The sequence below is a fragment of the Podarcis melisellensis genome (genome assembly GCF_964234715.1).
Source record: "Podarcis melisellensis genome assembly, chromosome: 4".
In the NCBI taxonomy this organism is placed as follows: Eukaryota; Metazoa; Chordata; class Lepidosauria; order Squamata; family Lacertidae; genus Podarcis; species Podarcis melisellensis.
The window spans coordinates 30,866,469-30,893,908 of record NC_138531.1 but is presented as its reverse complement, the minus strand read 5'-3'; the positions used below and the strand labels follow the sequence as shown (position 1 = coordinate 30,893,908).

At 40.6% G+C, this 27,440-nt stretch overlaps 1 protein-coding gene across 2 annotated transcripts in view; it reads right to left on the bottom strand.

The window, feature by feature from the left end:
* The window catches only part of TBC1D8 (TBC1 domain family member 8), a 46,601-nt gene that overhangs the window by 14,160 nt on the left and 5,001 nt on the right, over window positions 1–27,440 (bottom strand). Inside the window, exons 2-7 of one of the 2 annotated variants that reach the window (XM_081908872.1) lie at window positions 16,162–16,317; window positions 10,917–11,035; window positions 9,708–9,936; window positions 6,902–7,142; window positions 1,822–2,029; window positions 352–546 (exon numbers count right to left, since the gene is read on the bottom strand). In XM_081908872.1, coding sequence (XP_081764998.1) covers window positions 352–546; window positions 1,822–2,029; window positions 6,902–7,142; window positions 9,708–9,936; window positions 10,917–11,035; window positions 16,162–16,317 — 1,148 coding nt within the window. The remainder of the gene's footprint in view (window positions 1–351; window positions 547–1,821; window positions 2,030–6,901; window positions 7,143–9,707; window positions 9,937–10,916; window positions 11,036–16,161; window positions 16,318–27,440) is intronic. The other variant, XM_081908873.1, reaches the window with a different exon arrangement.

Below are 27,440 nucleotides of genomic sequence, written 5' to 3'. Positions count from 1 at the left end.
TTTAAATTCACACAGCACTATAGTGGGTAAGTGCACACACAGGACTAAGCAGATGTCGTGAGCGCAACTACCAACTTTTCTTCCTTATATCTTCAAAATATACCATCCTCTTTCCTCTAGCTAGAAGTGGATTACAAATCGGGGTGATCCTCCAGCTTTTTCCCTACTAGACCTGCATTTCTTATCTCTGAAGCCACATCGGGAAAGGGAGCATGTTTAAACTTTTTTTTGTTACACCTTATCTTTAAAAAAATGAACCCATTTCTAATACTAGTAAGCCTTTCTTCTAGTTTAAAAGGTACTAGCAAAATATACTGGGCATACAGCTGGAACAGGTTAGACATTTAGTACCGTCTCTTTGCTTTTCAAATTTCTACGGAGCGATGCGTTGCTAGCCTTGACTTTCTTTAATCTTAGAAGCAGATTCTCCACCAGGGCATCTCTGTCCTTCAGCTCAATGAACTGGAAGGCCGTCTTGCTTTTTATGCTAATAATGATGGGATTGGGAAGAAGGCTGGTGTCCTCCATCTTCTCAATACTAGCCACCTGTTAAAAAAAATGAACACAATATATATATTCACATCAGAGATCTGCCCCAATGCCAATAAAATTGAAAACCTAGTATAAGGTACAGAAAAAAACAACAGCAAATAAGTCTGTGCTGTTTGTTAATGGGTCAGGGAATGTAGGGGTGGAAACAAGAAAAACCTAAGGTAACTTTTTTTTATTTTGAAAATCCTGTGCTGTACATTCTTCCCATGTCAAGAACCCCTCTAACTCAATATGCTTTTTATTTTTGAAGTAAACCAGAGAGGATCTGGTTGCCTTTAACATCACCAGTGTGAGAGTCAGTGTGGCGTAGTGGCTAGAGTTACCAGACCTAGGTCACAGGAGACCAGAGTTTGAATCCTCACTGGGTCATGAGGTTCACTGGGTCAACCTTGGGCCAGTCACAGTTGCTCAACCTCACAGGGTTGTTGTGAGGATAAAATGGAGAGTGGGGGGAAGTTGTATACACCACCTTGGGCTCTTTGGATAAAAGGTGGGATATAAATAGAACAAACAATTAATGTACAAACTTGAACGTCTATGCTTTTCTTCAGGTAGGTTGTGATAAACTTGATGATGGGGAACACCAAGGTCTGCATCCAAAGGACCATCATACTGGTTCCATTGCCCAAGAGATCTTTAGACATAACAGCAAACCCTTTTTTTAAAACCCAGAAAAGTATGACAAATAATTTGATTCTGCACGAGGGTCTGCCTCTCAAAGGTCGAAAGAACCCACTTGCTTAAGTACTCAGGAGTGCCTGAAGTAGCTCTTTATGTGTGTCAGGATCTAAGCAAGATCGCTTACCAGACTCCAAAGGTGCAAACCAGAAGAACTCCCTACCTTCATCTCTGCAAGCAGATTTTAGAAATCCCACTTCAACACATAAGCATGCATGGAAAGGGTAGGGAAAATTCATTGTGAGCATAGCAGACTGGCTAAAGATGGTTAGAGTGTAACTGGTTTGAATTAAGAATTTCTACAGCATTTTCACATTAGCTGGTGGCAAAGTTTGTTTTGAACACATTTTATAGAGCTGCACATCCATGATTAATATTGCTCAGTGGAGAGAAGCCAATTACTTTTTAATTGGCAGCCCTGGACTGATTGTTAAGTATCACATAACTGCTTAACATTACCTGAAGCATACGTGCAATGAGTTGTTAAACAGCTTAGGATAAACAAATAGATAGAACTGTTTTCACATTTAAGTAAGCAGAAAGGTGGTTCATTAGAAGAATTATGGATTTTAAAAGTGACAAAAGACTAACCTCTACAAGTGGAATTAGAACATTACAGCAGCCATCTTCTTTGCTAGCAAAACAGATATAGCTATCTGAGGCAAACATCCTTCCAACTGTGTGACAGCGGCTAAAGGGAGTCCACAGGGAACAATCTGCAACTTCGTGCAGCTTTTCCTTCTTTGGTAACCGGAAGAAAGCTCTGAAGTACTCATTCCGTGCTCTGAACTCAAGATCTCTTTTGAAAGAAGCAGCAGAACAAAACGTTTTTCAAAGGCTGAAACTTAAAGCAACTTGATTTGCTTTCTTATTTAACAAAATTGCAGTAGGCCAGTTCACATGTCATGGTAAGCCACAGGCTCAACAACAGATTCCTTACCATGAGCAAGAAAGCATGCCGATAACCAGGGCTCGAATCTCACTTCCCCCACCCTTCTCCCCGTGATGTACCCAGAAGAAGCAAACCAGAAGCTTAATATTACATATGAACCAGCACTCATGGTTTGTTCCTACCAAAGAATGAATCTTTGCTTCTTTTTGTGGTTGGTTTGGCAAGTGATAAACCACGAGCGCTGGTTGGCACTTAACACCACCCTAGTGTTCTGGGAGGAGAGATGTGGCACAATTTGAGCAGCATGTATTAGCACACTTTCTCATTCAGGGCAAGCTGCTGTTTGTTGAGTCATGTCCTGAGTAAAAGCGTTTTTTTAAAAACCGTTTCCATTAAGCTTCAGCTTCAACAGGCTAATGACATTTCTCCCCGCCTTTGGAAGATTCTCACTGGCATATTTACTGCAGTGGCAAATGAGATCCATTTCTATTAGCCAGGATTTGAATAACCTCAGGTTGTATTCAACGCTGCAAGTGGGGCGCTCCGCTCACGAAACTAGAGTTCCCCTTCACCTCCTCTCCCCATGCACCTGCAAAATCTGCCTCAAGGGTTCTCATGTGATTAAGTAGACACATATGCGTATGCACACAAACCCCTTACCCTATATAAGCAACACAAGTATGGTATGGGTGCCTATGAATATACCAGCTTATCACTTAAGTTCTACAGTTCTCTTCATAGCACATTCTTTTTTTCCTCAAAACAGTTCGCTTTAAGGAAGAAATAGCTTCCCTCTCTGTTTCAGTAAAAGAATGCAAAGTGTGGGCTAAAGAATCTAAGGAGTGCCTTCTGGCATCTGTGCTTCATTTGACAACAGAAATCCATCAACTCCCCCTGCTCAAGTAGTTTTAAGAATTTAGAATGCCTTTTTCATTTGTGACAGCAGCTTAATAAAACAGCTTGGTGGGCCATTTTGCTTAGTACAGAGGACAGTTTTGCAACCATTTCAAAATCCAGAACAGATAGGGTTGCCATATTTTAAACAGTGAAAATCCACAGATTGATTGATTGATCGATTGATTTGCCAAAGTTGTTTAGTTTGGGGGGGGAGCAAAAAAAATGCTGTTTTTGAGCTACCTTTATGGAAAAACGGCAAAAACAGCACTGCCGACATGGGCTGCCATATGTCCAGATTTTCCTGGACATTTCCCCAATTTCTGCCTGGACACTGCTGCCAACTGCAGTATTCCAGATACGTCTGGGAAAATTTGGATGTATGGCAACCCTAGAACAGACTAGCTGGGCTTCTGAAGCAAGTCAGAAAGTTTTTATTTTGTTTAAAGATAAGCAACAGAAAACTACTCAAAGGAAGAAAAGATTGTGTTTACAGTCAAAGTTTCCTCACAAGAAAAAAAATCACCTGACAAAGTCAACTAACAATCTGCTAGTATGACTAAGTGTTGCATTGGCTCAGCACAAAAATATTTTTCCATTCTGACCAAAACAGAGTTGAATCAGTGACAACATCTCCAGTTCGTTTTGTAGAAGCCTCTTTGCCAGTATCTATATGAAGGGTAGGTGAACTACTCTCCCACGAAAATAGTTTCTAAAATGCTTGTTCTTCGAAAGACAACAGATATCACAGTATACTTTGTACAATCACAGTATATATTAAGCTTTAAATATGTGTATAAAATACACCTATATAGTACTTTTTAAATTTAGGGCTTTATAGCAGAGTTGAGCTGTTAGATGCCACTCGTGCTCAGTGTAAATGAAGAGATTTTGTTACACTTTATGGGAGAGTTGTGATGACTTCCCATTTTTAAAATTCTATTTTGTGCATTTAAATACAGTATTAGCAGTATGCATTGAACAAGGGGGAAATACAGAGAATAGCTGACCAAAACATTTAATATCATTGACTGCTGAGTGGCTAAAGTGTAGCACAAACTAAAGTGTAGCACAACACAAACTAGAGCCTTGCACTGGGCTCTCAGTATTTCAGAAAGACATGGGCCCTACATCTGTTGGGAGGTCTATCCCTCCATTTGTGCTCAGCTACATAGGTGCGCATAGGACTTCTAAAGTGCAGCATGGCTGCAGCGATTATCTCTCTCCTTGCTCTTCAAGTCAAACTTGATGGTGATGGAACTTGCAGTGCGCCATGGAATGAGGTGTAAGGGGCTTTGGTGGGAAGGGGAAATCAGCAAAAATCAGACTTCTTATTTCATAAGTGGAAGTGCCTTCCACTCACACAAGGAGTGAACATCTCTGTATTTAAGGCATTGCTTTTAAAAAGACTTCATGTGGTTCAATATGAGAGAGACCTGCTCTATTATAAGGAATGTGCTTATTTTTGTACTCTTTGAAAAAGCTGCAGCAGCTGGAAATGTGTTGGGCCAACAGAATGAAGTAATCCTTTATAGCAACTTTACTTAATTCCATAATTCTTCGTCCACTCTGTAAACCTTTGCTTGAAATTTCCTTCTAAGCAAGAAATCAATTTGAAAGCTTTAAGTGTGGTCCCACACAATAGCTATAAAGAAAGAAAATGTGTTGGACTGCAAAGAGCAAACAAAACAGAATAATAATCCTCAGTACTAAAACGTTTAAGAACCACAGGTATGTGACATAAATAGCGTAACATATAAAGAATTCTGAAGTTTAAGATGGCATTTTGTTTAATACCATATAAACAAAGAAATTCATGCTGCAGATTTGCAAAACAATTCTAACTTATTCTGAACACAGAACTTCAAGGGGGAAAGGTAGACTTTGGAGAAAGTCCAGCTGCGCCCCCAAACTGCTGCTTTTAATACAGGACTCATTAGAGTGTGGTTGCCTACTGCACTAATTATACACACTAAGAAAATCCAGGCAAGATTATAAGAAAGCAGCTGCTCAATCATGCAATTCAAACCAGAAAATGTTCATTATAAGTTGCAATATCACATAATGTAGCAAAATAAAATGCACAAGCAATATCACATATGTAGCAAATATAATGCACAACGTTTTTGTGCTTTCCACATTCTGGGCAAACAGTCACACAGAGTCCATTAATAAGAGGACGTTTTAAAAGACTCATATTAAGAAGATCTTATGTCTGGGTAACGTTAAAAGCATTTCGGGGCATTTAAAATAAAGAGCTTTTGTGGTTATGTAATACTTCAATCTCTCTTTGCTTTTGGGAGCAAATGCTGGTTAATTCTTCTGTAATTCACTGCCTGAGCATTATCCTTTATTAACCTAGGGGTGGGGAACCTGTGGCCCTCCAGATTTTGATCGACCACAATTCCCATCATCCTTGTCCATTGGTCATGCTGATGGGCGTTTGGAGTTCAGCGATCTCTGGAGGGTCGCAGGTTCTCCAGCTCTGCTTTAGCGAAAGTTGGCTGGAAATCTCATCTCTTCCCAAATGATGAACTACAGGGAAACACACAACTGGAATAAATCCAGACATATCCTACTGCAAATGGAACCGCTGTTTCCATTCGTGGATGGGACCCTGATTCAGTGGAGGTTGCTGCAGATGGAAGTGGGAGGAGCCATTTTCTAGCACCCTCCTTCCCCCTCCAAATCCATGTGCCATTTATCCACTTTGTTCTGAAGGGTCTTCAAACCACCCAAAGTAGATCTGGGGAGGCATCTGGGGTTGGGGGAAGGAAGAGCTGCTGAAAATTGTCTCCCCATTCTTCTGTCCCAGGGTGCATGGAATCAGCAGAATTCTGCCAAATCAAGCCTGGATTCAACTCAATATATTTCTTTCTTTTACTTTCTTTCTTTTTAAAGGAAAATGTACTGGCAAGGCAAGATATTATACTACATAATGGGGAAAATGTGTTTGCTTTGGCGGAGCTACCTTTGAAGGTGACTCGGAAACTACAACTAATGCAGAATGCAGCTGGGAGTGGCTGCTGGGACCATATAGCACAAGGCCTAAAGGATCTACACTGGCTCCCAGTACATTTACAAGCACAATTCAAAGTGTTGGTGACCTTTAAAGTCCTTAATGGCTTTGGACCTGCATACCTGAAGGAGCGTTTCTACCTCCACACTGAGGTCCAGCTTCAAGGGTCTTCTGCCGGTTCCCTCACTGTGAGAAGTGAGGTTACAGGGAACCAGGCAGAGGGCTTTCTCAGTAGTGGCGTCCGCCCTGTGGAACTCCCTCCCATCAGATATCAAGGAATTAAAAAACTATCTGACTTTTAGAAGACATCTGAAAGCAGCCCTGTACAGAGAGGTTTTTTAATGGTTGATGTTTTGCTGTGTTTTAATGTGTTGGAAACTGCCCAGAGTGGCTGGGGCAACCTAGTGAGATGGGCAGCATATAAAAAAATTACTACTATTATTATTACTGTTATTATTGCTTCAAAAAAAAATGCAGAGTGTGAAGTTGTACAACAAGGCATTACTCAGCGCAGATCTTGCAGAAATTAAGACTCCCCTTTAATCCAATAATGCTGGCATGTGGCCTCCAGGAGATTGCCCACAACAAAAATGTGACCATTGGGCTGAAAAAGCTTGTGTGTCTTCCTGCATTACAGAGAAATGCTAAAGATGTGACTGGTTCTGAATAATACCACAAGGGTCACAGGACTTACTTGATTGAAGTTATTTTTGTATTTTGTTCCCCGCCCTTTCCCAGATAGATTTGCTCTTTATTTAGACTTCATGACACAAAGGTAGTAGGGGGGGGGCGGGCGGGGGCGGAATACTACTTAAAATATGAGACCCCTTCAACAAAAAGCAACAAAAATGATGTCACTTATTTACCTCTTGGTGATCAGAGTAGGATCTTGCAAACCTGGATCCAGTTCAAAGACCTCATTATCCAGTAGCCTGCGGAGAGTTACATCTGCCAACTGTTCCATTATCCTGAATGCTTCATCAATATTAAGGAACATAGAGAAATCGCGTTCTTTACTTTGAGTGGTAATGCGGATAATGTCAGTCATCAAGATATTGGAGGTTCTTTCCAACTTCTGGACATCAACCCAGGGAATGATAAGTTTTACTGCCACCATGGAAACACAAAAAGATCTATTGAAGTAAACATCAGAATCCAGCAATTTATGTCTCCCACACATACAGTTTCTCCACATATCTTCTTCGAAGTAAATTCATGCTGGATTCAGTGATACTTCGTTCCAAGTAAATATATATAAGATTGCCGCAATAATAACAAGAAGAATTTTATTATTCATACCCTGGCCATCTGGCTGGGTTTCCCCAGCCACTCTGGGTGGCTTACAACATATCTAAAAACATAATAAAAACATCAATCCTTTAAAACGTCCCTAAACAGGGCTTCCCTAAAGGAAGTAAAAATTCAGGTTGGGTATTTTCTCCTCACTTTCGTTTATTCTAAACAGTCAGTAAAACAGTATTAATCCAAGCAGGCCATATGCAGATTACTCCATGGGAGGACTGGCACACTTACGATGTGGCAGTCACCTCAGGCACCAGATCAAGGCCTGACTAGTATGCCGCTCTGCAGCCGTGCCACCTCCTCTGCCACAAGCTCCTCCAAACCACTGTGTGCCACTCCACCATGCCAGGGCTTCCCTGGGCTGCCTCCAAGCAGCAACAATGGAAAGGGAGGAGGCAGCAGGTGGTGGGGAGCTGATGAAGCGACTGACAAGGCACGAGGGGCTTTTGCTTCAAGCGGCAAAATGTCCTGCGCTAGCCCGGCTCCATGGCGATTAAATCTGCAGCCCCTGTAGGCAGAATTTTAGGTAACTTTATACAATGTAGTTAAAAAGCTAAAACGGGCCATGGATGCGGACAGAAAGATGTTGCAATGTTGCACAAAAATCTATTCTGTTTCTGGTGAACTCATGTTAAGAGTAGGCTTAGAATGTGAAAGGCTGCTTTGGTCAATGAGGAGAAATGATAAAAGAACAAAACATCTGCAAGGACTAACTGTACTTCTGTCAAAAACCATGGATGCATTCATTTATCTTTCAGGAGATTTAATGAGGAGTAATGCAAATTGCATGATTCCTTATAGTCATAAGGCTTCAGTATGATACAAAGTTATATTCTTCAGCCTAATAAGGATAATGAATCCTTTGTGGCAAGTCTGTGAAAAGCTGCCGTAAGATAAAACAAGGGACGTCTATCATACAAATTTGGCTACAATCACCATCAGCTTTTTTAATGTATGCAGTCATGTTTCTTACCTTAAAAACTTAGGAGATACAGTTAAATGAGTTTTACAAACAGTTTAGAACTAGAAAAGAATGAGCAAGCCCCAGGTCACTTCATATAAACCCAGAAATTCTATGTCTCAGGCTTGGAAGATGATCCCATTTCCTTACCACCAGTCCTACTCCTTGTCCTAAAATCAACATACTGATTTTAGACACCAAATTTAGAGTGAGTTTCCCCCCTTATCTATACATACTTGAGAAGGAGAAATTACAGCTGATCATATATAATATTGACTTCTGGGGTAATTCTTTTAATTTATTTTGATAGTAACAGACACTGCTTTTTTCTGGGGGGGGGACACAGGGGTACACAAACCCCAAAACATTTAAGTTTGGCCACATTGAGGGGCAGTATTTCAATATGAGTAGGAAAAGGAGAGTACCCCTAAACATTTTTTTAGAAAAAAACACTGGTAACAGATACAAAATGTATTCACATATTTTTAGTTTAACCACCCCCCCTGAAGTCTTTAAATGTAGGACATTTTAAACTACAAAACAACAACTGGAAATTAAGAATATAATGTTTCTAACCATGAACTGTAACCAAGGTTCCTTCTTGGTTTACACAGCTTGTGGTTTGTCTGGATTCAAACAAACCACAAACCCATATTCAGACAACACACTAAGCCTTCGCTCACAGCAGTGCAGCAGCAGAAGAGCAAAACAGTCACAATTTCCTTCCCAGGAACCCACAGCTTGTGTCTTCATGAGAAGCCATAGTTTGGTCTAGTGACACATGCAACCTGAGCCTTAATTTATAAGGATGAGCAGAAAGTTCCCTGTTGGTTTGCTGTGTGTGTATACATGTGTAGAACAGAAACACGTGCACAAGTGTGTGTACATCCCAGTACAAAGAAATGCTCCTCTTTGATTCACAAGCATTCTTTTTTGCTTTAATCACGTTATAATGACTTTACAAATATATTTGCTTGACATTTTTAAAAACAGGATCAGAAAAATGCATGGAGGCTACTAGCCATTACAGATATTTTCTATCTTCACTGTCAGAGGCAGTATGCTTTTGAATACCAGTTGCTAGGAATTGCAAGTGGGTTTTGTGGGCTCCCATAAGCATCCGGTTAACCAGCGTGAGAACACAATGCTGGACTGGATGGGCCTTTGGTCTGATCCAGCACAGCTACTGTTATATTCTTGTCCTGAGCTCCCAAAGTTAGAGCAGGTTACAAATCCAAATAAATGGTCTCTTATGAAAATGTGCCTACTTAAAATAAAGCTGGTCATCTTTGATTTAGCCAAAGGATGAAATAACTACACTTTTAACTTCTTCCTTAGGAAACCAAGTCAGCAGTTTGAAAAGCAAGCGTACAAATCAGTGAGATGCGTTATTGCAGGCTCATACTTACATTCCTTGCCGAGAAAGAAGGAATAGAAACAGAGGTGATTGATGCTGAGATAAAGCCATCCCTGCCGAGGAACCTTGCCCTTCCAGCAGCAGCATGAGTAAAAGGTTATCAGTTTCTCTGCCTCGGGGAAGTTAAATCTGGTCTCAAATTTCACTAGTGCTTCTCTGAACTTCTCAGGCTCCTCTTCCTGCTCAGCTAGCTTACTGCTGGTTTCTTCTGCTATTAATGCCTAAGTCAATGGCAAATTAATGCATTAGAGGAGAAACTGAAGTGACCACATGCAACTCAATAGTTACAAGCAGCCAATTGATTTACAAGATTTGCTGTTCAACTTAATAGCTTACATTACATATTTAATAGCAACTAATAAATTAAAACTTGGTATTTGTATAGTGCTTTAAAGCAGGGGTGGTTAATTTTTGGCCACCCCACTGTTGGTGGACTTCAACTCCCATCATCCCTGAGTACTGGCTGGGCATGATGGGAGAAGGAGTACAACAACATGCGAGGACAACAAGTTCCCCATCCTTTAGAACAGGGTTTTCCAAATCTGGGTCTCTAGCTGTTTTGGGACTACAACTCTCACCACCCCCAGCTACTAGGACCAACGGTCAGGGATGATGGGAACTGTAGTCCAAAAACAGCTGGAGACCCAAGTTTAGGAAATCCTGTTTGGGAAACATTCAAGGTGCAATTTCAACCATCCTGAGATTAAGTTGGTATTATTATCATAATAATCAAGAATGCAAAGCCACAATTCCTTAAGCGTAGTGTCTGATCATATACCAAATGGCTAATATGTTTCTGCTCCAAGAAATACCCTGGGACAGGGGTAGGCAACCTAAGTCCCATGGGACACAAGCGGCCCACAGGGGTCATTTAACCAGCCTATGAGCCGCCCCCGAACCGCACCGCCCGCTTGATGAGTCCCTGCCCGCTGCACTAAACCGGTGCAGCGCGGCACGGGGACTTGATTCCGTGGTGTCGGAAATCACATCTGTGCATGCTCAGATGCTGAAAATCGCAGATGCAGATGCTGGAAATTGTGCCCACGTGTGCTCACGATCCATCCCAAGGAGGGATCTCTGCTGGAGTGAACCGGCCCAGGCAAGGTAAACCTTGCCGACCCCTGCCCTAGGGGAATAGATGTCTCTGCTCCTCAATACTGTTTTGCCCCTTATAAAACAAGTGGAAAGAATGAAGGCCTACCTTTATTTTACCTCTGACAAAGCTAACAATATCTTCTTTATTATCAAATACAGACAAGGTGTGGAGTAGGTTTTGTTCCAGCCACTCCCAGTGATGATTTATTTCCTCAGTTGTGGCACCTGACATAAGAAAGGAAGAGAGGAGGAGAGAACTGAGCAAGATACCAAATGTGGTGAGGAAAGTTTTCAAATTAAAAAGGAAAAATAACACAAAAGTATATTGAAAGTGAGTGTTGTACAAACAAATTCAGACCAATCCAAGAATCTGCAGTAACATACAAACTTCAGTAACAAACTGTCCATGACTTTTTCTGTTTTAGTGGTTTAATGCCTGCTTCAATAGCCCTTTGTAGATGAATACCACTATTGAATGCAATTGGGGCAGCAGAACCTGTTATTTCACTTCTGAAGGTAGTCTCTGTTATGGTGAATTACTGTGGTATTTCTCCGGTTATTGTGACCTTTCATTACTGCGGTATTTTTTAAGCAGCAACATAAAAGCACTGAAATATTTACCTGACTACCCAATCCATCAGGTAGACATAATTAAGGGATGGCTTCCTCGTAAAGACATTTTGAAGATGAAGCAACTTGGGTTATCTGACACCTGCCAAATCAGACCAAAAGCCTATCCTACTCCAGCATCCTGTTCCCCACTGTGTCCAGCCGGATGGCTCTAGGAACCGTCAGAGCAAAACACTTGAGGTATTGCTGAGGCACTACCTGCTGAGTTGACTCCAGACTCTTATTTACCGAAGTCTGGTCTATGGATATGGCAGACTAAAGGGCAGAACAGACATATAATATTATGCTGAAAAAGGAATGGGCACTGAATACCATTTTGAGTGCTTGCCACATGATAACTGGAATGCCACGCGAAGCCTCCCCGCAAGTAAATGCAGAACAAAACTAACACGTTAGGAACTAATGTTATAGCCTGGGTCACTTTGTGTTGTGCTCATTTTCTACTTGCAAGGATATTTTCATGTAGGGGAGCATTCTGCAATGGTACAGTCCAATCTGCCACCACATTCTGCTATATGGGTAGGAAAGCCTTCCTACACATACGGCAAGTAGAAAATGAGCACAACACGAAGTGACCCAGACAGAGACAGAGAGCAATAGAAAATGAATGCAAGAGCAAGATTACTACAAAGCAAACAACCATCCACCTACTTGCAGAGAATAAGTAAGGCTACAATCCTGTAGACATGGCAATAGATCCCACTAAATACAGTGGGATACAAACACCTAAAGTACTGTGTTGTGAATTAGCTGGATTACAGGAAGAGGAGGAAGTAACAGTCACCCTTTCCAGACCATTACCCCAAGTGACAGAGGAAAAGGAGAACATCTGAGGGTGGTAGGGGGACAGGTAAACATAATCAGACCCAAGTACTGCAACCATTAAAGATACTGCACGTTGCCACACACAGCAGAGATGATAAATATAGTTAAATATTTTTCCACTTTCCTCTGGTAGGTTTCCCACAGAGAATGCCAATTGCAAGGGAAACTTTCCAAGAGTTAACTTCCTCAACAGGAAGACCTCGTGATGGCTCTTGATAAACACTATTAATCAAGATAACTCCTGCTCAAACACATGCACACACACAAAAACATTAGTATTAAAAATGGCATTTGATAGCTTGCTTTTCTTTGTTTTTTACAAAAGCTTGCATAGCATTGTTAGAAGCTGTGGAGCTGTATCTGACCAATGTTGAACTCAGTAACAAAACAAACAGAACTGCTGCCTCTTACAACACCTTTATATGAAAGAGAAGAGATGGAAGCAGAAAGCTTTCCCACGGAAGCATTTATACATGTATTGATTATGCTTTTATTCCTTAGTATGGGGAAGAATAAGGGGAAGGTAGAAAGGCCCTTATACAAAATGGGGAACAGGCAAGAAGGGTTTGTTTCTTGATCATCCTTAAACTCAATATGCAACAGAGCAAATGTTTAATGCTAATGGAAGGGTTGATATTTTAGCAACTAATATGTTTTGCATTATGGGACGCGGGTGGCACTGTGGGTTAAACCACAGAGCCTAGGACTTGCCGATCAGAAGGTCGGCAGTTCGAATCCCCATGACGGGGTGAGCTCCCATTGCTCGGTCCCTGCTCCTGCCAACCTAGCAGTTCGAAAGCACGTCAAAGTGCAAGTAGATAAATAGATACCGCTCCGGTGGGAAGGTAAACAGCATTTCCATGTGCTGTTCTGGTTCGCCAGAAGCAGCTTAGTCATGCTGGCCACATGAGCTGTACGCCGGCTCCCTCGGCCAATAAAGCGAGATGAGCGCCGCAACCCCAGAGTCGGTCACGACTGGACCTAAAGGTCAGGGGTCCCTTTACCTTTTATGTTTTGTATTATTAGCAGCTTTAAATTCTGTTGATCTTTTGCTTTATCACTGCAATCTGCTTTAAGTGACTTTCGAGCAAACAACAGTGACATATGGGCTAAGGTGTGTAAATTGACTGATAGATTATAGTTATATGCTTAATTTTACAACCAATTGGTTTGGAATTGTTTCATTTATTGGTTTCATGTTTCTGTATGTTGTAACTTGCCCCAAGATTGCTTTATGATGAAAGGATGGACATTAATTTTATAAATAAACAACATCTGCATGCTACCACTGCCAGAGTCAAGTCTCTTTTCGCTTTCATTATGAGCTAAATTTCAACCACTTCTCTTTGTCCAGATTTTCACTCTGTTCCTCTTTCAATTCCATATGTAGTTATTAAATCAAACAGCTGAATTAATCATTTTGGATTTCCCCCCACTCACCCTCCTATCTCACTGTACAAGATAAGGAGAAAAAAAGATTAATTTCTACCTGCAACATAGCATTCAAGATTCCAAGCTGGAAATTGCAATTATTTTGGCATTACAATCACTGTGGCATTCCGCAGAGTAGGTTTGCAGAATCAGAGGTTGAGAATCATTAAACAGTTCCAGGATGTACAAAATTCAAACATTTCTATTTCGGCTGTATCTAAAGTTGTGTGGCAAATCTCATTACACTAACAATAGCAGCGTTGTTAGAAACAAGAACTATGAGAGGGCAAAAAAGGAAGATACATAACTGTATCTAGCACCATTACATTGGTCCAAGGAGGAGGAAAGGATGAAGGAGCAGTACAAGTAAGTGGGGGGGGGGGGACTGACATCTACATAATTATTTACAGGGCTGACCTCATTTTGCCTCTTACAGTACATTCTGAAGTAAAGCAAAGATACCAGAATGCAAGATACACATGTATTATGTCAGTTATAAAAACATCACGTGTAACTAACTCATCGTGTACCCCTTAAAAATACTTGAAATAAGAGGCATGGATTATTTCTGGCTTACCACTTCTATTTTAAAGGAAAAGCTCTTTCTGCACATGTGTACCCTTCATCACCAACACAGAGACATATCTAAACCAAGCACAAAAAAATCTAGCCACTTGCAGTGAACACGAGAGACAATCTCGGTGCTTTTGCCCTTCACTTTCTGCAAGAAGGTCGAAGAAGCAGTATACAAAAATCGATCCTCCTGGCTGAGAGAGAGTCCACCTGTTGTTTTCCTGACTGCTATTGTCAAGCCTAGAAACGCTGTTTCAATGCTGCTGGTGGCAGCATGCAATGGCAAGCAAATTTAAATAATTTATGATCCAACTCCACACTATCTCACGAACCACTATGTAGTCATAAAATTGCTTCAGCTGCACACTTATGATCGATACAACATTGATCCTATAACTATAAATTAGTATCCCACTAGCTATATAAATTAACTTATCATAATCTTCTGCAGTGAAAAGGCCTTGATTTTCAAGCTCTAGTGAGGAGAAAGAAAGGACAGGAGACTGATTCAAAGAGGGTGCTGTAATGCAGCATAGGAAGCTACACACTTTAGGGAGAGGGGACACAAGTATACAAACTGTGGCTGCTTACACGGCACTGTAAACCAGCCAGGGCTGCTGGTTTAATGTGCAGGAGCAGTGTTCTGGTGCATGCTGCCTAATTGCTCCCACTTCACTCCTACTCTGTTGCAGGCTGTGGGAACTGGAAAGTGGTAACTTAGCCTGGATTTCAATTGCATCTGTGCCTGGGATTCTAGTTCTAAATCATGATAAGCCAGAAGTCCTTGTCTACAGTGATGTGAACAACAGACAAGGGAACCAAATATTATTAACGTTGCTTTCAAGTAAGAAACTGAATCATGCTAGTAGCAAATGTGGCAAGGCAAGGAATCCTTTTAAACCCAAAGAAAGCAGTAAAATTCCCTACAGCCTTAAAATGCATTCTGCTAATCAAAGGGCTTGAGTAGCTTTAAGAGAAGAAAAAATCAGAGTATACTAAACTCACTTTCTCCATTTTAACATACAGTCATACCTTGGGTTGAAGTAGCTTCAGGTTGAGCATTTTCAGGTTATGCCCCCCAGCGACCCAGAGGTAACGGAACACGTTACTTCCGGGTTTCGCTGCTCACGCATGCACTTAAAATGACGTCACGCGCATGCGCGGAAGCAGCAAATTGCGACCTGCGCACGCACAGACACAGGTTGTTTTCGCTTCAGGATGCGAACGGGGCTCCGGAACTGATCCCGTTCGCATCCAGAGGTACTACTGTAATGACAAATAACAAGAATGGGTTGTATCCCATGCTGTTGATTCACTTGCACAACAGATTTTCATTTGTACAATGAACTTTCCCCTGCAGCCCCCTACACACCCTCAAAATCTGCTCCAGAGTATTGGGGGGCAGAGTAGCTTCTGTGGGTGCACAGAGACAAAGAACGATACACTAAAGCAGCCAATTTACTATAGAAGCCCCATGTAATGCATCTGTTGCTAGGCTATACCATTTCAGGTTGTAGGGAGGGTCTGAATGTTTAAATACTATCAACATAAACTATTCCCTGCCCATGTATAGAAACTTACCATATCAGGGAGAAGATTATAAAGCTTCCCCCCCACCCCTTTAACTGTTTCAGCAGTTCCCAGGATACAGAAATGTGTGTGCTCCAGTATGAAAAGCTACACTGCTTCCCACAACTGAAAGCTTTGGGCACTTCTAATGTTGTGTCAACAAGCATTTATATTACCCGTACATGGAAGTTACAAATTATATGTTGGTTGTTAAATAAGCACTTATGCACACTGCTGTGTTATTAATTTGAGTTACCTTCAGCTTCTTGACATGCAAACCACAGCATGCTCAGACTTTATTTTTTGTCTGGTATGCAACTCACCAATGGCTATGGCCCAGTAAACTTCTGATCCATTCAATAACTCACCACATGCTATGGCAGAGTAAATAGGTGATCCTGGAACTTGAAGCAAAATTCGAAATGGAGCGACACGGGCATTAGAATCGAGCACAGCATCCAAAGCACCTACCAGACGACCTAAATAAATATACAAAGGAGAGGAAAACATGTTTTAGAAACAGAATATTCATTATCAATCTAACCTTTTAAAATGAAAATTACATACTGCTCCTTCAAAATTGACTGATCTAAGAGAAATATGGGCAGAAAGATTAATAAAAGAAAGCAAAACAAAAAACCCCAGGTGTACTAAGTTTACAAGGTAACATCTGATTTAAAAATTTGATCGAAGTTTGATAAATTCTGAAATTCACAGTACTCTTTAGTCAGAACACTTAAACCTTGATTATTATTTTAATAAAAAAAATAGTTCTCATTGAAGATAACAATTGGCTCTTGAGATGCATTAGTTCCAAGACATCACTACTGGCCTATTAAACTACTGTCAAGTCCAAAACTCCAATTCTCTCTATATGTCCAGGACTGAGTCTCATTGCCATATGCGCACACTAGGTATTTTTGTTTGGATTCAGACGTGCTAGTCAAGACATTTGATGCTTACAAGCCATTGTACTGATCCCCATTGGCTCACACAGCAAATCAAAGTTTGCTTTGAGGTCATCATGAGCAGAACAGAGGAATGTTTCAAACTCCCATGTGACATGTTGCCTCTGCCCAAGTCCACCCACTGAGACTATGCCTTATGCTTCTGGTTTGATAGTAAACCAACAGAAGGGTCTTTAATTTCAGTGGGAATTACTTTCAAGCAAATGTCTGGAAGACTACAACCAGAGATGTGACAAAAATGACAAATCATATCAAAACACCTGTACTAGCATGGGATGGGGAACTAAAACCTACCTCACTGCAGAAGACACATATACTTAAACTCAGCTAAAAGGATGAACTGTGGTTTTATTTTATTTTATTATTACAATAATTAGAAACCAGTTAATTGTCAAAAGTAGTATTCTTTGCACCCCTCAAAGCATTATAGCATCCTGTTGTTGGAAATCAAATGCCAGACAGGCAGCCACTGTCAATGAACATACAGCACAGGCATAAGTTGTATCAGTACCTCATCCTATATGATCTTAAAACTCAGACACAAGGATGCAGGCTTGACAAGTATCAAAACTGAATTCATCATGGAAAGTCACACATCTACCTACACTTCTCTTTTTTATTGCATTTAATTCCTCTTCCACCTACTGAATGACTAGACTCAGCAGCCAGTTCCTTGTTTTATTTTACTTCAAACTAACCTTTCCATCTTTGGTTAAAACACATGAAACCTTCTGTGTAAAAGGAATTCTCCAGTCAACAGAATCTGTGTTTCTGCATGCTTGTTTTATTTTTTCCATTTCCCATTGTACAAATTTTACAAATTGAGAATGATTTTGATATGGTGGCACTTCCCCAAAACCTTCCACCACATTAAATTTAAGGTGTAAAGAATCGTGTGGACAGGACAGTAATAATATATTTTGCTGGAAGCTGCCCAGAGATTGGCAGGGTATAATAATAATAATAATAATGATGTCAGAAAAAATCATTTCTGAATTGGCCCTTTACCCAAAAAATTGTGCTTGTTTTTGTAGTACATGCAGCACAATCATATACATGTATACTCAGAGGTAAGTCAGAGTCCAGTGAGGCATACTCCCAAATATGTATGCGTACGATTGCAGTCTCATGGTTGCAACTAATGAAGCATTCGAAGAAGGACAACTTCCTCCCTACTGTAGCCCTCAGAAGGGGCCTGTAAAGTGAGACAGAAAGAAGGGCTGGATAATTTCCCTTGCCTGATCATCACTGCAGAAGTACTACAACGGATAATGCACTTCATACATTTACAGCCCTAATCCTACACAATACATGTTTACTTAGAAGCCCTACGGGAGTGTTTCTCAAACACTGGGCTTGGGATCAGCAGTGGGCCACTTTCAGGTGGGCACCAGTGCCACAAACCACCCACTGCCTGCTCATTTCTTCACCCCATTTGCTGGCTGTGCCATAGTCTTCTGGTTGGATTGACTGCCCACATGCTGAATAAAAGTGGCCGAAAGACAAGAGAAGCTCGGTGTGAGGGAAAATAGCCAAATCAGGTGCTGAAGGAAATTAGATAGAGGCTAACAACAACAATGTGGGAATAGAATGGAAGGATAGAAGAAAGCAAGCTGTTATGGTGGAGTAAAGGTAAAGGGACCCCTGACCATTAGGGTCCAGTTGTAGGGTTGCCCGAGGGAGCCAGTGTACAACTTCTGGGTCATGTGGCCAGCATGACTAAGCCGCTTCTGGCGAAACCAGAGCAGCGCACGGAAACGCTGTTTACCTTCCCACCAGAGCGGTACCTATTTAGCTACTTGCACTTTGACGTGCTTTCGAACTGCTAGGTTGGCAGGAGCAGGGACTGAGCAACGGGAGCTCACCCCGTCGTGGGGATTTGAACTGCTGACCTTCTGATCGGCAAACCCTAAGCTCTCTGGTTTAACCCAGGGCCACCCACGTTTTCTTTTTTCTTAACCAATTACTAATCCACAAGAGGACCTCTCCCCTTTTCCCACGCCTGCTAAAGTTTACTCAGGAGACCTCAAGTACAATGAGACATATTCACAACTAACTGCACATAGGATTTGTCTTGTTTCATTAAACTGAACTTTAAAGTTTAGTTTTAACTGGCTTGGAGTCTAAAAGGCAACAGAAAATCTAGAAACCTCTGTCTCACACCATTTTACACAAGACACCTGGTCGATGTATTGTGATGTTTAAAGTATTGTCAAACCACCAAGGATTTGCACACCTTAGTAACAATGTTGGGAAATATCTATTTGGTTACTCCATCTGCACAATTCCAGTAATGTCTTTCCAGTTACTCAGCAGCAGCAGCAGCTCTGGGACTTCACATGCACCTGTTGAAAATACTTGATCTACTTCATTGTCCTCATTTACATCTGGAATATTAATGGAAATTGAAAATACAAGAAATCCTCTAAAGCAAGACTGACACAAGTTTTTCTCCTTAGATATCCTGTATTTCCAAACCTTAAAAAAAACACTAATATTTGAAGCAGCAACATCTGGACACATTTTGCACTATCAAAATCCTGCAAACCATACTGTGTGTGCCCATTAAGTATCTATACATAAACCTGCAGGCAAGAGAAGGCTATTTACAGACCTTGCAACTGCACAGACAGTCCCTGCTTTACAAGGAGCTGCATGTAATCTGATATGCTACATAACTGCCTGATTAGGTCTGCTTACATTTTTTTAGCTTCTGTGCTAGAAAGCTGTGGCTGCAAGCAGAGGGTGGGGAGCATACATGCAGCCAAAGGGACTACAGAAAAGACTTTATAACCTGGAAAAAGGAGACAATGCGTGTACTTTTGTAAACCAATAAAATCTTTAATTTTTTGATTTAAGAGACTAAAGAACAGCTGAAGAAATCTTTGAAGTTTGAGCTGATGCAATAAAGAGACTGAGCTACCAATAAGGAAGTCCCAAGTTCAATTTGTGCTTCTGTTTCCTTAGGTGGCCTTGGGCAGCTTACTGTCTCACATCCTCCGCCCCCTATTTGCCATATGGGGGATAATAATACTTATTAGACTTCCAAGGTTATTGCAAGGCAAGGATTGCAGATAGATAATGTAGTTTTCAAATATTCAAATTGCCAAGCTTTATTATTTCTACTTCAGCCACACACTCTGCTGAACCGGCAAAGGTCTTATGTGTGTCTCTTTTAGTAACATGATTCTTCAGCTATGTGAAGCAGCAGGGACTTCAAAGACATTGAAACACCATGTGCATTTATTCCCATAAACACAATCTTCTAAGAATTCAGCCATTAAAGTTCTGGTGGAAAATATGGCTTTAACGTATCTCTTCTGAGGAAAAAAAGTGACGAGAACACTTGACATTTTATTTGAAAAAAATCTGGAAGGGTAATGATATTAGTCTATTTCAAATAACAAAAAACTGCACAGCCTGCTACATTAACTATTTTACATTCAATTTAATCTCAGTTACATAAACACACACTCCAATGGAAGAAGGGATACAGATTGTGATAATCGTATTAGTTGGATAAGATGTCATTAATTTTTTATTCAGCTTTCAAAATACTAGATTCTGCAGTTTGAAAAGTATCTTTACTCTTATTTCTTATCCTATGTAGTTAGAAAGTATCATAAGACCATTATAGTTCATAAATATGACAATCACACATTTTTGTATAATTAATTGCATACATGAACATCAGTATAAAATATACTTGAGATTTTAAAGTTCCCAAACCCAAACGAAGCTTCCAGTCCTCCAGTAATTAAATTGTCCTCTTCAAACAGCTACCCCACCTCATATTAGCTAACCACATTTAATCCACAAAACCTTACTTTTGTCAAATTCTCCATAGGCAGTATCAAGTATGCTTTACTATTTTAATGGCAGAATTATTTTAAAGGAAAACCAGCTCAAATTGTATGGTCTCTCTATATACAGATCATTAACAAAACCTTCTTTCTTCCGCTGCAGACAACAACTACCCACCTTTGAACCACTGCAGCACTCATATATTCTTAAATTTTGACGTGGTGCTCACTTTAGCCAGGGTTTCAACATACTAATCATAAAGCAGTCATGGGGACATTTTATCTTGAGTAGCAGAGAGGTAATTCAACATTGCCATTCAACTCACTTTAGCAAGGTACTTGTTGTTTTGAAAAAGAACAATTAGTGCTTGGATTATAGGGGGAAAGATAGGGGAATCGTTAATAAATCTCAGAAACCTCCCTCTGACTCACGGTGGTTAAAACCTAAAACATCCACCCAATAGCCTTTTGAAAATAGCAGCTAAAGACAGCAAATTAAACACCCACCTGTTAGCCAAAGGGGATCAAGAATCCAATTCAGGTAAATGAGTGAGCTGGTGAAAGAAAAACAGATCACTTCATTTCATCTGCCAATTCAGTTGGCTTCTTTGGCAATGGCAGAGGAAGAAAAGCCCCTTCCCTTTGTAACCAACACAGAAATGCAGTGAGCTGGTGGAGGATAATGGATCTCTCATCCCAGTCCTCTTGGGAAAAGGCAATGAAAAAAAAATCAGCCCACCAACCAGCTGCAGCTAAGAGGGCTTTTCCTCCTCTGCAGCCAGTATGGAAATGGGCTGAGAGCTTCTTGGCATGCTAACAAATTTATTTTGGAGGATAGTAACTTTTGTGGCAGGGGATGCGGGTGGCGCTGTGGGTTAAACCACTGTGTCGCTTGGGCTTGCCAATCGAAAGGTTGGGGGTTCGAATCCCCCCGACGGGGTGAGTTCCCGTTGTTCGGTCCCAGCTCCTGCCAACCCAGCAGTTCGAAAGCACACAGTGCAAGTAGATAAATAGGTACCGCTCTGGTGGGAAGGTAAATGGCGTTTCCGTGAACTGCTCTGGTTTCGCCAGAAGCGGCTTAGTCATGCTGGCCACATGACCCGGAAAAACTGTCTGCAGAAGTGGACAAACGCCGGCTCCCTTGGCCTGTAAAGCGAGATGAGTGCCGCAACCCCAGAGTCATTCATGACTGGACTTAATTGTCAGGGGTCCCTTTACTCCACCATAACAGCTTTCTTTCTTCTATCCTTCCCTTCTATTCCCACATTGTTGTTGTTAGCCTCTATCTAATTTCCTTCAGCATCTGAATTGGTCCTTTCCCCTGATTATATTATTGCTCACCATAAGCAAATTGCATGTTCAATCCAATAACAAGCAGATTCACGCCAACCAGTGGTGGTACAGTAGTTAACAGTATCAGATTAGGACTTGGGAGACCAGCGTTCAATTCCCCACTCAGCCATGAAGCTCACTGGATGAACTTGGGCCTGTCATTGCCTCTCAGCCTAACCTACCTCACAGGACTGTTGTGAAGATGAAATGAGGAGTGAGGGAACAGTGAAAACACCTTGAGCTCCATGGAGAAAAGGGGAGGATATAAATGCAAAAAATAATTAAAATAAGTAACCTGAAAGGCAGTCCAACTCTGATCTCAGTTTCAACTAGAAGACATCTGAATAGCTTACACAAAAGATGTCACAAAATCATAGAACTGTAGAGTTGGAAGGGACCTCAAGGGTCATCTAGTCACCCCCTGCAATGCAGGAATTTTGGCTAAAGCATCCATGACAGATGGCCATCCAACCTCTACTTAAAACCCTCCACAACTCTCCCAAGGGAGACCATTCCACTATCAAACAGCTCTTACTGTCAGAAAACGCTTCCTGATGTTTAGTCAGAATCTCCTTTTCTTGTAACTTGAAGTCATTGGTCCGAATCCTACCCTCCAGACCAAGAGAAAACAAGCTTGTTCCCTCTCCCATGTGACGGCCCTTGAGATATTAGAAGATGGCTAGCATATCTCTTATCAGTCTTCTCTTTTCCAGGCTAAACCAATATCCTGCTATTGGTTTCGTAATAACTGTATTTGTGCCTTACCCCCCCACCTTGACATAGCCATGCATTTTGAAAGCAAGCTCATTTTTAAAATGATCTTAAAGATAAGCAACTATATGAAAGTCATAACTGAGAGAGAAAAATGAGAGCAAGTAACTAAAGAGGTTTTAGGGTTACAAAATCTTGTAGTCTTCGGGCCCCCGTCTTTCCAATGCCACACAGTGAGTTCAGAAAACCTGTTTAACCAGCTGCCTTAGTCTTTACCTTACAAAAGACAATACCCTGAAGAGCCTGGACCAAGGGGTGTGTGTTGGGGGGTGGAGAGCAACTATGACAAAAGTTTTACTAGGATCTAGGACTTACAGATGTTTTTAAAGTCCTCACAACACTTTTTCTAAGGGCCAATAATAGCACTGTTTTCAATTTAGGTTTATGCTGTCAAACCTGGATCTCCTAAGGTAAAAAGCTGAAGACAGAAGTTATAGCCCCAATATTTCCAGGCTAAATGTGAAAAAGGTCTCATATGTAGAGAATCACAGCTAATAATAATAATAATAATATTTTATTCATATCCCACCCATCTGGCTGGGTTTCCCCAGCCACTCTGGGCGGCTCCCAACAGAGGACTAAAAACAGAAAAAACATCAAACATTAAAAAACTTCCCTAAACAGGGCTGCCTTTAGATGTCTTCTAAAAGTCAGATAGTTGTTTATTTCCTTGGCATCTGATGGGAGGGTGAGCGGGCTCCACTACCGAGAAGGCCTTTCTGTGGATAAAAGGAGGGAGGGAGTGAAAAGAACCCAAATGCCAGGATTTTTTTTAAAGCATGCCTCACTTTTTAGACGTGTCAGCTTTTTACAAGTGTATAGGATATGAAGCATTAGGGTAAGACTTCCACATTTAAAAAACAACTTAGGTCCAAATTAGGTGAGCCACAAATTGCTTGTTCAATGTATTCCATGGAAGAAGCTATGCAAGGCAACTTGAGAGCCCAGCACAACCGTAGGGAAGATCCCCATTCTAAGGCAGAGGAAGACTGGCCTTGTCACTATGGTGTAACTAAGCATCTCTGAGCACCTACGTGACAACAACAGGGCACTCCCAAGGGAGATGCACCTCTTTCATAAAAAAGAAATAATAGTCACTACCTCCGTGATCTCCCTGGCTTTGAAACCAAAGTCATAGCTACAGAATTTCTTTAGAGTAGCAAAGTATCACTCCAAATCTGCTGGTCTCTCCCAGCAACTCATCCTGGTTATTATTCCTATTCAAATCAAATCAAAACTTTATTAGCAAAGCCAACAGGCCACAGCTATACAAGAGTTAAAAGTGAAAATAGGGATAAAAGGAAGAAAAGAACAAGCAAAAGGAGGTCCGTCAGATGAACAAGTCTGTCACTCAGATGGTGGCCCTCAATTTCGCAGCTCTCTCGATGTACCTCGCGACCTTCTCTGTTATCTGACTATCCGTATCAGATAATAGAAAATACAGTGTAATGTCTGGTGAACGGCCGGGGTTGGAGAGAATGAGTGGAGTAATAATCTCATTCCTTAGGTCTTTGTAAAGGGGGCAAGATAGAAGGACGTGGGACACTGTTTCCGTGTTACCATCTCCACATGGGCAAAGTCGTTTTTCAAATGGAGTCTTTTGGTAACGACCTTCGAGTACAGCAGAGGGAAGAACATCCCATCTAGCCAATGTAAAGGCACGTCTGTATTTTGGGATGGTTAGTTTAAACAAATATGAAGCTGGAGAGTCAAAATGAGAAGGGGGGAAGTAGGTATACCATGGGCACAGTTTCTTTAAGATAATCAGGTTGTTTTGTCGTTCAATGTCTTTCAGGCGCTGGCCTATTAGACTCTTTGCTTTAATGAGGCCCATTGATAGTAGGGACTGTGAATGCAGACCGCATGTAAGGAGTTTTTGATGCACAGTTTTGAACCACTTGCTTTTGTGAGGGTCTTGCATTACTAGAGGCAGTAGACCAGGTGGATTCAGATTAAGACGAAGCCAATAGTTGAATGTTCTCTGCCAGGTCCGAGTTTCCACAGATGGAAGGCAGGCCTCGAGTCGTAATGCTGCGTTTGGAACACAGGGGGGGACATTATTCCTATTCCCAAATTGGATAAACCTGCAATGGAAACTATCCTGAGTTTTCAAAACACTTAGTAACTTCCAAAGTTCTAATTTAAGTATATTGTTAGCGTCAAGATAAAGTGTGAGAGAAATGATAAGGCGGAAATAAAATTAAAAACAGGCCTATATCGCTTCTGAAGTTAGTTTCAGTAATTCACCATGTACAATAGATATAGTATAGACATTTTGCCAATACTTCCTTCAGTGAAAGACCTGTGGTAGAGAAGTGACTGGGTTGAGAAGGGGGAAAAAGGATCCCATAAAGGAGGTGGTGGTTCATGGGAAGCATTGCTGAGAAAATATTTATAGTAGAGTATGCAAAACTTGTGGCTTTTTCTACTAGTCTCACTTCATGTAAACTAAAACCAATAAAAATTACATGAGAAATTTTTGTATCCTTCTGAATAGTTATCTGTGTTTCTTACTGCTGCCTTGGCTGATGACAAAGTATTATAATTTGCACCCCAGCTATACTTCGTAAGTTATCAACTTCAGGTGGAGGTCTGATGGAAAACAGGTGATCCTATTACCGTATTAACTCTTAAGATGTTACAGTTAAAGATACAAATCAAAGAGTGTTTAAGGAAAATTTTCTCGTCTCTGAACTCCAGTAACAGACAGGTTTAGAATTAACATTTTGAAAAGCCATGAATGCTCCAAAGTTATTTGTAAGCATAGTTTTCTGTGATGAAAGGAAAATATTATAAAGCTTTTGAAAAGGGTCATTGATAAGAAAATTAGGACCATATTGAAATATGTTAATCTATTTCTACCAATAGTATCACATTGTCCTCCCTTGTGTAATAACTTCATAAAAATAGTAATAAGTTGTAACTAAGTTTTTGATATTTTGAAACACAACGAAAACTTTATTTTTGATAGCTACAAATCACTGTAGCACCAACTTGGAAAAGACGTAATTACAGAATATAATTTGGGTTGGGAAAGCGTAAGGAGGGGAAAAAATAAAGCAGAAGCACTAAGAAAAGGAAACCACCATGGAAGGCAACTCTCAAGGAAGAACAAAATGACTCTATCAAAATCAAGATAATAAAAAAGCCCAACACTTTTTAATATAATGTTACCTGGGAGCAACAAGATCTGACATTCCAAAATAAGGATAAAATCCTTTCTAAAAGCAATACCTCCCAAATAACCTTCTCTGAAGGAAAGATATAAGATACCTCTACTCCCAAGGAAGATTTTATTGAAATGTATTGGATTTTTAAAATAATGTTGATTCTGGTAGAATAACATTTCCTATCTAGCTGCAGCTTATTTGAGGCTTGTTTCTTTTTTGTGATAACTAGGTGCACAAACCTGAAAGTCAAGAACTGGGATTTAAGACAATTTATACACACTAACTTCACATGGACTAACTAACATGTTGATCAGCATCAGAGAATCAAGGCTGGTTCTAGACTGGTGGCTCCTAGCTCTACTCACTATCAAATTATTGCTCTTCCACTGTAAGCTGCAAGTGGAACTCCAGTTTACTTTCCAAGCTGGCATCACACCTAACCCCTGTGACGGGTACTTCATCACCCCAATTTTTAAATTAGTATTTTAATTAGACCTAAAATACTTTTATGCCTATTTCATTCTATGAAAGAAAGGTACATACTGCCATAATGGTTATGAACTTCTCATCTTTCCTCCCATGCGTTCCCCTGAAAGCAGCATCTCTGTCTGGAATTTTCCAATTTTGCATATTCTCATCTCGCAACACCTTTTAATGTGTTTGGTATCAAAATGCCTTTCCTTTGCTGGCAGTAATATTGTTTCCAATAGCACAATCCTACACATGTCTACTGGGAAATGTGCATCATTGGGTTCAATGGAGTTTATATCATATTATAAACTTGCAGCCTAATTGTTCTGGATGCAGAGAAATGTCCCTAAGGATCTTATTTCTGCTGGGGAGGCGGGCAGAATGACTTCTTATGCTTCTTATCTAGACTTGAGATTTAATTAGACAGAACAATGTGGACTAGACCATTTGTCAAATTCTTCTCTTTAAAATGAAATTAAAAAATTCCTTCCAGTAGCACCTTGGAGACCAACTAAGTTTGTTATTGGTATGAGCTTTCGTGTGCATGCAAACTTCAGATACTTCTTCAGACACAGAGAGAGAGAGAGACAGAGAGATGCAAAGGACAAAGATCTTTGACCTTTAATACCTTTGTAGAAGGTATTTTGGTAGGTGTGACTATCAAAAGATTTGGGCTGAATTACTAAATCACCATGTTATTCTGAATTTAAACTTATGGAGAGATCAGGTGACAAGATCCCCCCTGAGACTGCAAAACTAATGAGTACATAAACAAAATTTAAAACAGTGGAGGGGCTTTCATTATTTATTTATGGCTGGGATTCATGTTAACCTTTTATTGATTTCTAGTACTGATGATTAAAAATAATGTTTTTGTTCTATTTATCCTCACAGTCAAATTTAGATTTAAGCAGCACAAGTGGGATGTACTTCTGAGTAAATACACATAATTGTGATGCTAATTACTCAAACTTCTGTATAAAAAAAGAATGCCATTAAATTATTATGTACTCTTTTCCACAGTGAACGCCAAAGATGGAAAATATTTTTGTTCTAGAACACTACCATTGTTTTGTTCATTTGACTC